Source organism: Chlamydotis macqueenii, chromosome W (genome assembly GCF_036417535.1).
Source record: "Chlamydotis macqueenii isolate bChlMac1 chromosome W, bChlMac1.mat, whole genome shotgun sequence".
NCBI classification, from domain to species: Eukaryota; Metazoa; Chordata; class Aves; order Otidiformes; family Otididae; genus Chlamydotis; species Chlamydotis macqueenii.
Genome location: NC_141592.1, coordinates 53665990 through 53677692, shown reverse-complemented (window position 1 = coordinate 53677692; position 11703 = coordinate 53665990). Strand labels below are relative to the sequence as shown.

The 11703-nt window shown below is 39.5% G+C and overlaps 1 protein-coding gene across 1 annotated transcript in view; it reads right to left on the bottom strand.

The window, feature by feature from the left end:
• Window positions 1-8034: 8034 nt before the first annotated feature.
• LOC147596814 (A disintegrin and metalloproteinase with thrombospondin motifs 6-like) overlaps window positions 8035-11703 on the bottom strand; it is a 217315-nt gene continuing 213646 nt past the window's right edge. Inside the window, exon 24 of the mRNA XM_086769521.1 lies at window positions 8035-8144. Within this exon, the coding sequence (XP_086625647.1) occupies window positions 8035-8144 (110 nt within the window). The remainder of the gene's footprint in view (window positions 8145-11703) is intronic.

Genomic DNA, 11703 nt, shown 5'->3' with positions numbered 1-11703 from the left:
GCTAATTGACAGGATGATTTCAACAATGTAACCTTGTCTTAGGTAAATAAACTTCTAAGGAAACTTTGAGCCAGAAGGGGCAAATAAGATGTTTGAGATTTCTTTTTGCTGCAGAAGGTCTTGTTTTGATAGTGCATGTCAACAGCAAAGGCTAAATGGGAAAGAGAATCTGAGACCAAAAGAGAGGCTCAGTTCCCTCTGTTTATATTTGTTTTTAACTCAATGTTTTTCATAATAGGAAACAGGATCTTGAGGGGATCTTTAATTATTGTAGTAGAAAAATTGTCAAAAATTATCTTTATCTGGTATCTTATTTGAAAAAATGTAATAATGTTTTAAACCATCTCTAGAATTTGTTTCTTTAAATTCTTATTTAGATTTTATATTCATTTTTACACTTCAGTAATTAAAAAAACAGCCTAAAATTACCATTTAACATAGAACACAGTGTTAAGTTACAGATGTGAAAACTCTTAATAATGTTCACATTAAAATATCAGATCAAAGACAGCAATACTATACACTGAATATGAGATGTGAAAGCAATAAGAAAGAGAAGTAGTCACCAGGGGGAAGAAGATGATGGGGAGAAGTCCTGTCCCAGTGTGTGGATTATGAGAAATGGAAGAGAGTATCCTGGAAATGGACTTCAAACTTTTCAAATGTGTCATGTGTGTGCAAGGCCCTAACCCTGTCTCTGATCAGTATTCAAAGACGTTAGAAGGCAGTGATCCTATTAAGTGCATTGCACTTTTGTAAAATAATTTACTTTATAAAGCATAGTGGACCTCTGAACAAATGTGACAATAAGAACTTAAAATACACTCTCAATTTAAGTTTGTCTCCTGAAATTCCACTTAACTCTAGGGTCCATGTCTTTCCAGAGATATAACCAGAAGACATTCCCACATGTGCAGAACTGTTACCTCAACTTACTTGCACACAAAATGTTATGGAGATTAGTTATAAGTAAATGAGACTTATTGAAAAAAAAATTAAATAAGTCTCAAAGGGGGGAAATGTTACATGACATAAACGTTGAAAATTAAATATCAATATGAGGTGATTCTTGCTAACTGTAGAACTGTAGTCACATAGGTTAAATCTTCATAAAATTCGTTTGTTCCTAAAGGGAGTGGGACCCTAGAGATATTATAATACGCATTTGTTAGAAGCTAGCCTAGCATATCTTCAATACAATGGCAAGTCCCAAACACCCCCAAACACCACCTGCAGAAATAGGCCCTGAGCCATCACTTTGGAGCCAGGAAAATCAAGGAGCATCGCGACCTGTTCTCAAGACCATGTATGGAGATTTCAAGGAGGAGTCTGACCAGCGAATTTGAGGAGGGGGCGTTTTGACGACCACCAAGACCACCAAAAGACCCTCGACTCAAAAGACTGGGCATGCGCGAGTGGGTGGGGAAATGATGTAATGGTTTCTCAGAAAATTTATGTTTATGCATATTATTTCTTGGAATTTAATGAATATGTATAATTAATGTGTATTTAACCCATGCTGTTGATCAAATGGGTGCGCACACTAGGTGGAGCGATCCCCCGTGTGCCCAGCGCTGCAATAAAGAAGTGCCTGCTTCTTAACTTCTCATTGCTGTTAAGGAGTTTTATTCCGGATTTCGGTAACATAGTGATCTTGCTAGGTCTTCTCTGAACAGGTCTTCCAGCTTATAGAAATGGCATCTTCCCATTCTTAATGTAGAAATGCATACTTATCCTTTCCAGGTCAGATTTCAGTAATTTCCTGACTGGCAGCTATATGACTTCTGATGAGCATAAACTATGTGTCAAATAGCCTATCCAGCTCAATGAAAATGTCAGTCCTGTGCAGAAATAGAAGAAAATAAATTACGTGTGGTGCTTAGGTGATATGCCATTTTAAGGGACGCAGTATCCTTAAATGCACACTGTACCGCATTCTGAGAAGCTCAGTTTCCTAAACTGGTCATGAACTCCCTCTTTAGCTGAGCCAAATATACTTGGAAAGCTACCAAGTTGCTAGTGCTATAGCGAACCTTGTTATGTGGCTGACTGAGTCCTTACAAATCTGTTTTGGATTCCATTCTGATTACTGCATGCAAATGCTCTTACACCATTCTGTCCAGGACAAAGATTGGCGGGACCACACAGAAGCAATGATCCACCCTTCCACCTAATTGTTGTTTTTGTTGAAGGGAAGATGGCCTGATAGGGCGTCACTTCTCACAGAATGACAGCCTCAGCTTAGTAATGGCCTTCTCTTAAAACTCTTAGATTGATGACTGACTGACTCCAGATAAGGTTCACAGGACTCATCCAAAGTCTATTGCTGTAAATGTCCACAGAAGAGTCCTGGATCTTAGTTCCTAGTAATAAAAATAACAAAAAAGTCAGTAAAATAACCAAGGCCAGTTCAGCACTCTACAGAGGATTCTTAAAAGTCCTTCTTGTAGATCACATAGCTTCAGAGAGAACAGGGAGTTTACTGAAGGAACAATTGTGGGGTATAGCAAGGGAAATCAGAGAAAGGATAAGCAGTACCTCAGGTAGAAATGGTGTCAATTTCCTCAAGAAATAAACTGAGGCAGTATAACAGAGAATTATAGCAGGGTTGGCTCCAGAAGGAAGTTCAGGTGCAAGAAGAGTGCATTTTAAGAAGACTGAAGGGAGTTTTGTATGCCAGGAATTCTACAGTCAGCATGGGTGATGTTAGGTATAAGGTAGCAGGAACAGGAAAAGAGAGGGAAACACAACAGCATCTGTTTCAGTGTATGCAGTTTGTTGTTATAATCCAAAATACAGTTGCTCCAGGGGGAAGAATAATACTCAAAACTGAACAATAGTGGGAAACCTATCAGGTAATAATTTGTAGTGTGAATGTATGGGAGGAAAGTCAACAGAGTTTTGGAATGACAGAAAAAAATGTTAATAGACTGTGTAGTTTACTAAGACTATTCCATCTTTAACTTCTGATCTGTAGGGCAATAAAACTTTGTGATAGAGCACAGGTAGAAATATCAGTACCTTTAAAACAGGTTATTGTTTTTGAAATCCTCATTAGTAAACAGAAGACAAAAGAATAACCAAAATTATTAAATGCTTTATCAAAACATTTAAGGTTCTCTGTACTTTCTTTAACATCTTACTCATAGTAGTAGATTAATTATTTTCATTAAACTAGATTTTAACTGTTATCCTAGAGAAACAAGAAATATTTCATAGGACTTGATCAGATGTTTCAGTACAGGATATTTTTACTGATCAGGTAAGAAAAGAAGCATCTCTCAGCAACAGTGACCTAAGCACCAAGTCTTCTGAAATGACCTTTTTTTTTAATATTTAAAACCATTATAGCTTCAGATAAAATCTTAAAAGCTCAATGCAAGAAGGATATTTTATTGTTATTGTTATTTTTGGCTAACTGTTAATGAAATCATTCCAAGTAGTACAGGATATTTTCCTGCCATTAATTTCATTCTTGGTTTACATTTATTACTTAAGTTAAAATAATATCTAGTAATGTACATGGTCATGTTCTTGACTTTTCCTTTTTGTTTTGCTTATACATGACAAACATTGCTGCTGCCAAGGACAGAATTCTGGCATAACATATAGATGTTACTTGAAAGAAAACATCTTATATATATTTTGATGCATCTGACTAAGCAAATGTTAAGCATACAGAATTATAGCAACTGTAAGTCAGGGAATAGACCATGGGTATCATTCTTAAAAGCTGCGGGTTTATTTTACTAAATTTTCTATGTTAAAAACAAATCTGTGCCTGGTGTAGAATTTCACTGCATTAAGTGTTACAATATTTTTGTTTTCATTACAAGCAGGAGAATGCATGTAGAACAAGTGTTAAGAAACATGACAATAAATTAGAATATAATTTACAAAAGCAAAAAAAAAAGTAACAGTGTATCACATTAATACTGAGTATAAAATAATAAGTAACTAATCACAGTAATACAAAGGTAATTTCAGTCTGTATTATTAAGGATATCTATGTGACATTCACTCCATTACAAAGTTCCTAACAAAATGGACTAATTTGGGGTGCATACACCTTGAGGGGTTAATCTGTAGATTTTTCTTTCTGTTTTGGTCTTCTTCAGCTAATACTATTGCTCAGCAGAATTACTGGCACCAGATTGATTTCTGCATTTAATATTCTACTATTTGATTCTAGGCTTCTCATATTTATAGCCTATACAAATAGTCCTATTGTCACTAATTAGGAATATAACACTATTTAGCTTAGCATAGCATAGCATAGCATAGCATAGCATAGCATAGCATAGCATAGCATAGAATAGAATAGAATAGAATAGAATAGAATAGAATAGAATAGAATAGAATAGACTATTTCAGTTGGAAGGGACCTACAACAATCATCTAGTCCAATTGCCTGACCAATTCAGGGCTGACCAAAAGTTAAAGCATGTTATTAAGGGCATTGTCCAAATGCCTCATAAACACTGACAGGCTTGGGGCATCAACCACCTCTCTAGGAAGCCTGTTCCAGTGTTTGACCACCCTCTTGGTAAAGAAATGCTTCCTAATGTCCAGTCTGAATCTCTCCTGGTGCAGCTTTGAACCATTCCCATGTGTCCTATCACTGGATACCAGGGAGAAAAGATCAGCATCTACCTCTCCACTTCCCCTCCTCAGGAAGCTGTACAGAGCAATGAGGTCGCCCCTCAGCCTCCTTTTCTCCAAACTAGACAAGCCCAAAGTCCTTAGTCACTCCTCATAGGACATTCTGTCCAGCCCTTTCACCAGCTTTGTTGCCCTCCTCTGGATGTATTCAAGGACCTGAACATCCTTCTTAAATTGTGGGACCCAGAACTGCACATGGTACTCAAGGTGAGGTCACACCAATGCTTAATACAGTGGGATAATCACCTCTTTTGACTGGTTGGTTATACTGTGTTAGACGCACCCCAGGATGCGGTTTGCCCTCTTAGCTGCCAGGACACACTGCTGACTCATATTGAGCCTGCTGTCAACCAGCACCCCCAGATCCCTTTCTGCAGGGCTGCTCTGCAGAAAGCTCTAGCTTATATAGACAGCTACAGTGTAGCAACAGCAATGAACTATGCTGTGGAAAGCAATTATTTTTCTTTCAATTAGTTTTCATTTTTCGGTCTTAGTCTGAAGCGTTGCTTAGTTTGTAAATCCACAAACATTCTGTATTTTGTTCCGTTTAACAATACAATTCAATGTTGCTCCAGGGATTCTTTAAATTCCAGCCTCAGTGCTGTTATGTTGCAAAGTAAACATGAGACTCCCTAATGTTCTAGCACCAGTAAGAGAGCAAAATGCATCTTTGGAAACACTCCTTACAATTTTAATGTCCTAAGTGAGGTAAAATAATAAATGTATTTTGAATACATAGAAAACTCTTTTCTTGTTAGCTGAAAACACACATTAGCTGATAAATAAAATCATACCCTGAAGAAAACTGACCCTGATACAAAGAGGCCTCTTGCTTAGAGAATGCCACAGCAATCCCTTTCCCTTTTATCATTTTTTTTTTTCTTAATCAGGGTATGCTAGCACCAAGGTGTTTTGTCAAAAGGATATAGAAAGTTGATTCACTTAACAGACAAGGACTACATACTGCCCTTAATCCATATGTGTAACTCCTAAACATTGGGGGTTTTTGTCTTCTGGTGCCAGTTTTAATAGGAGTTGTTTATATGGTGATGTGAGCAGCAGATAAGCATTTGTGAATACATGCAAGCCAACTGAAAAGTAATTCCACTGGTCACAGGCATATGGAAGTGGAAATACTGGCAAGAGGTAGCAGATGACAGGAATTTGATGGTCATGAATACATGGGCTACACAAAACCTCACAGATAGATTGTCAATATGTTGGGGAGATTTCATAGTATGAGTCCTGTTAACAATATCTAATCATAGAATCATAGAATCATAGAATGGTTAGGGTTGGAAGGGACCTTCAAAGGTCATCTAGTCCAACCCCCCTGCAAGGAGCAGGGACATCCCCGACTAGATCAGGTTGCTCAGAGCCTCATCCAACCTGGCCTTGAACGTTTCCAGGGATGGGGCCTCCACCACCTCTCTGGGCAACCTGTTGTTCCAGGGCAACCTAATGTTCCATGTTAATTCACATTAGTAAATAGTGTGCAACACATTCGACTTGTTATTGGTAAAATACACTGATACACTTTAATCTCACAATATTTTGAAATTATTTTTCACTAAAAAGAGTACTTATTAAAAAAAGTGCTATTTGAGTTAGAATTTGTAACGTTATTGTTCACATAATTTTAATTGCACTACAACAAAGGAGGCATAGTTGGACATAAAAGCACATTCATCAAGTACCTGCTGCAAACTGCAAGTGTTCAAGTACAATATATTAATATAAACAAGTACGCATTTTCCTTATCTCCTTGTTGAATCTGTTACTGAAAAGTGAAGGGGAAGAGGAGCATGACATCAAACTTTTTTATGGTAAATTCTTGAATGCAACTTGCCTAAGTAGTTTGGTTTCACATTTAAAAATGCAAAGTATTTGGTGAATATTAAAAATACGGTAATATGAAATAAGTGGGATATGGCAGCAGAATAGTTAAGGCATCTAGCTACTAATCTAGAGGCATGAGTTTGTTCCAGTCTCATACTGAAAGTTGCCCCTAGCTTTAAATATGGTCAAGCTTTAAATATATACCTGGCCATTTACGTGAAGGTGGTCAGACTTCATTCTAGCCACCTCTTTTCCAGTGTGCCTTTCTCCTGATAGCCCAACAGGCCTCTTGGCTCAAGCACACTTTTGACTTCTCATTTGAACAGAACCTAGATGTCTTTATGTGTCTTTTATTCTTTGGTTGCAATCCTTGCCCACTCAGATGTGGTCTCCTGAACTGCACATTCACATATTCTTTCTCATAAACAAATGCCCTTCTGTTATGATATCAAAGAAGGGAATATCTGGAATTCATTTTAACTTTCAGCTTTGCAAAGGATTGTTGCTATTACACAGTAGGCTTATCTTTTGCACTGGAACTCCTTGGTGTTGGAGAATCAAAAGTAACATGTAAACCAGATCTAGATGCCCACAAGGTTGTATCTTCTTTGTGGCTGATGGTGTAAACAAAAGTGAACTGGAGTCAAAGTGGAAGTTCTAAGCAACCTGTATGTTAGCAGTGAAGGAGCTGACAATACAGTCTTCACCACTATTGGAGTCTGCCTCCTCCATGATATTGAAATATGTTCCCTTTCAGTGGAAATCTTAGCTTCACTTTTACAATGGTAAGATGGCTATAAACATGCAACACAGATTTCATTTCGTTTCATAGAACACTTGCATTTCATACGCCACTGTAATAACTGTTGCACCTCTTAAAACTAACCTCATGGTTGTTCTGTTTAGTATAGCTTTATATATGGCTCACAGCAGTGTTCAGGAAATATGGATTACTCCAAAGGGAATTAGGTGGAATGAGGGAAAAATACATATTATTTTAATTTCTGCACCTTAAATAACATTTCCAAGCTAATTTTTAATTTAAATTGTGGTGCTGTGTTGTGAGACAAAATAGTTAATATTTTTAAGCTATGACAACATTTTTTTTGATTCTTCTTTACTTCCATATTAGACCAAGTTATAATAGCTACATTTTAAAAAGTTTTAAATACAAATGGATTCAGCATCATTGCTAAGTCCATAATAAAAATTATTTTAATGGTCCAAGGAGGTAAACAGACTATTGGATTTAGTCAAAAGAACACAAATGTTCCACAGTAAGCTATTCTATATGTGCTGTGTGGATCTTTCCAATTTGGCATGCCCTCCTTATACTGTGTCCAGCACTTTGGATGAATAAATCCCACTTCACAGAAGTTAAAATAATATTGAAATCCTGTCAGCTGTGGCTGACCAGTGGTTACGTTTTCCACAGGGTAATGCATTTGCAGGGATGTCAATCTCATTCCGCTGTGTGGCTCTCTTCGATGGACACTTTTCCACAATAAGGCACATTGTCATGCTTTCTGTGGGTCAGTGTCCTTGGCAGGTCTTGCAGCACATCTGTCTGAAGTATGCTCGACTGCAGAACTTGAACTTCAACACCAGTGGGCAATATGCCACTTTGTTCACATCTTTGCACTCTAATAGTTAAGGACATTAAAGAGAAAAAATCAGAAATAAAAATTAAAGTACAAAGAAAATTCGATATTTAACATGCTGCTTCTCTATCCATCCACCTTGCCCTCTTTGTAACTACTCTTTCTAGTCTAGCCTAGTGCACACAATATATTTTAAAAAGCCATTAAAATGATTTCAGGGCTTCTCTCCCAGACATTTAGAATTGTGCCCATTTTGTCCTAAAAGAGTTACCATTTATTGGGATAAATGATCACTTTAGACAGCTAGGAAATATGAGTAATTTTTCTAACAATACTTTTATATCTTCTTTCTCAGCAGTTATTTTATTCGTCCGTGAGAGGTTATCCAAAATCTAACACAATTCGCACTATTTGGTACCATGTCTGTGCATTTGTAAGAATCCTTGAAATAGAATACACATTGCAGCTAACAGGGGTGGAGAAAACAGTAAGTGTTATAAATAATGGCATCAACAGTGTGAGTTCAGTGACTGGACTGAATGGTGGATTATACTTTAGGCTTGGTTCCATACATCCGCACTGTCTTCTATGCAGGAGGAAAAGGCATTTTTATGCTTGTAACAGACAAGTAAGAGCTTTTTTTCATACTTGTGTTTTCCCTATATGCTGGGCTTACTGCCTCAGCAGCCCTTGTCATACTGGCAGGTAACTCTTCCAAGATGGGAGAACAAGAGCTCAGCCACGCAGAGGAAGAATTACTTATTTTCTATCCCACATAGGTTGTGTCTAAAGTGACTTGTGGGTGTACGTTACAGGAGCACTGTACTGGAGTATACTCCAGTATACTGAAGTATATATACTACTATGCTGGAATATGCTGTGGTTCTCCTCTGGCTCAGTTTCCTTTCTGCAGAAAGAGGGTAGGAATAGGGAATGGAATAGTTTGGTCTGCGCTCAGTTCTTATTCTGATTATAGCTGGAGATATGGCTGTATCTGAGAGCTCAATGGTATGCTCAGGTTCTACAGTTCAGATGCTGTTACTGCAGATTTGCATTGCATTGGAGTGAATATTATGATAGATGCCTGATAGGGGATTTGTTCTGGTTTAATTTAGTGAAGGGGGGGCTACGGTGGTAGCTTCTGTAAGAAACTGCTAGAAGTTGCTCCCCTTTGTTCAGGGGACTCGGCCGGGCCTAGGGCGGATCAACTGCTGGCCAAGGCCGAGCCAATTGGTAGCAGAATGTTCCCTGATAACGCCTCTGCGATAACGTATTTAAGAAGGGGAAAACAGAAAAAAAAAAATAAGATGTGAAGATGCTGAGTAGGGGCAGACAGGGGGAGGCACAAGCCTTGCAGACTTTGAGGGCCTCACCCTCTGGCCTCCCGCCAGGCAGCTGACTGGGCCCAACTTGGCCCAGCCTGACCACAAGAAGTGGAGAGGAGATGAGATGTGAAGAGAACCTGAGAGGCATCTGCCAGCCTGTTGTGAAGAATTTATTGTGAGAAGAACGGCTGCAGACACCAAGGTCAGTGAAGAAGGAGGGGGAGGAGTAATACTGCTCCTGGCCAAGATTCCCCTGCAGCCTGTGGTGATGACCATGGTGAAGCAGGTTGTCCCCCTGCAGCCCATGGAGGTCCACAGAGGAGCAGAGATCCACCTGCAGCCCGTGGAGGACCCCACGCTGGGGCAGGCAGATGCCTGAAGGAGGCTGTGGCCCATGGAGGGCCCGTGCTGGGGCAGCCATTCTGGAGGGACTGCACCCCATGGAAGAGATGACCCACGCTGGAGCAGTTTCACAAAGGACTGTGGCCCATGGGAGGGACCCCAGGATGAAGCAGGGGAGGAATGTGAGGAGTTCTTCGCCTGAAGAGGAAGCAGCGGTGTAAAACAACGTGTGATGAACTGACCGTAACCCCCATTCCCTCTTCCCCCCTGTGCTGCTCGGGGTGGGGGGAAGGTAGTAGAGAGAATGTTAAGCATGGGATGAGGGAAGGGTGTGGGGAGTGAGAGAGAGACTGCGTAGTTTGGTCCCGATTGGGGCTAAACTATGACAGTTAAAAGCATTGTCCTAGTTTCAGCAGGGATGGAGTTAATTGTCCTCTCAGTAGCTTGTCTGTTTTGGGTTTTGTATGTGAAGAATGTTGATAAAAACACTCTGATGATAGGAGTTGTTGTTAATGAGACCAAGGACACTGTCTGGCTTTCCAAGTCTCATTAAAGTCTCATTAACGTGCATATGCAGGAAGCTGGGTGAAAGACAGACAGAATAATTGACCCAAACTGGCCAAAGAGAGTATTCCATGCCATAAATGTCATGCTCAGTATATAAGTGGGGGTTGCCCATGGGATGAGACATCCATTCGGGCATTCCATTCGGGCACCCTTGGCATCTTTTTCTTCTCTCTTGCTTTCTGGCATCGTTCTCTCTACCTTGCTAGCTTGCCCCCCCTCTTTTGCGTGCTGCTCGGTGCCATTTCCGTGATCGCTGCTCAGGCTGCGTTGGTCATTTGGACATCAGGTGGTGAGAAATCGTACATTGTTCATTTTGTATATTTTGTATATATTAATATCCTCATATTCTGTTATTTTTGTAGTTTTTAGTTTTTTAGTAAACTGTTTTTATCTCAACCCATGAGTTTTCCTTTCTTCCCAATTTCTCTCCCCCGTCCCGCTGGGTAGGGGGAGGGTGAGTGAGAAACTGTGTGGTGACTCGGGCTAAACCACCACAAGCATTTACATAGTTTCTTCCAGACTGATATTAAATAGGACTTTGGCAAGGAGCCTTGCTCCATGTATAAGAAGATGGAAGAGATGTATACAGAGAAAAAGCAAATCCCACAAGTTTGAATTGCAAAATTGAAGTGGTGGGAAGAATGAAATTAGATTAATTACTCAGAAAATAATTTGTCTCAAAAGAATGCTGTAAATTTTTACTGGTTTAAGGTTGCATTTGATATTGGTTTCTTCCTACAATCTTTCTCAAATGACAACAGCTATAAAGTAAATGTGAATAAAAAGGAGAGAAACCAGCAATACTTTGACTGTCATCATATTTTGCATTGATTTCATATCTAGAAGTGAAGACTGGGGGCCAGGATGCTGTTGCTCCAAGGCGTGACAGAACAACGGTCCTTGACTCCGAGATGTCTGTAAGCCAAATATGAAAGAGACAACAGACAGACACACCAAACAGGTAGGAAAAGGAAAAAAGTAATAGTGACACAATCGTCATCTACAGTCCTTCAGCAATTTCTATTTGTCTTCCTTCTACATACAACCTCCTAGTACAATATTTTTGCTCCAGATCAGGTAGTTATGGAGAGTGCATTCATGCTGCAAGCATACTGTAGTAGCAAGTTAAGTGCAGATGAGAATTTTTAGTATTTGAATCTAGGAAAGTGTCGTGGTTTTGCTAGTGAGGGGGGGCCTAAGGTGGTAGCTTCTGTAGGAAACTGCTAGAAGTCGCTCCCCTTTGTTCAGTGGACTAGGCCGGGCCTAGGGAGGACCTGCTGCTGGCCAAGGCCAAGCCGATTGGTAGCAGAACGTCCCGTGATAACACCTCTGCGATAACGTATTTAAGAAGGGGAAAACAGTAAAAA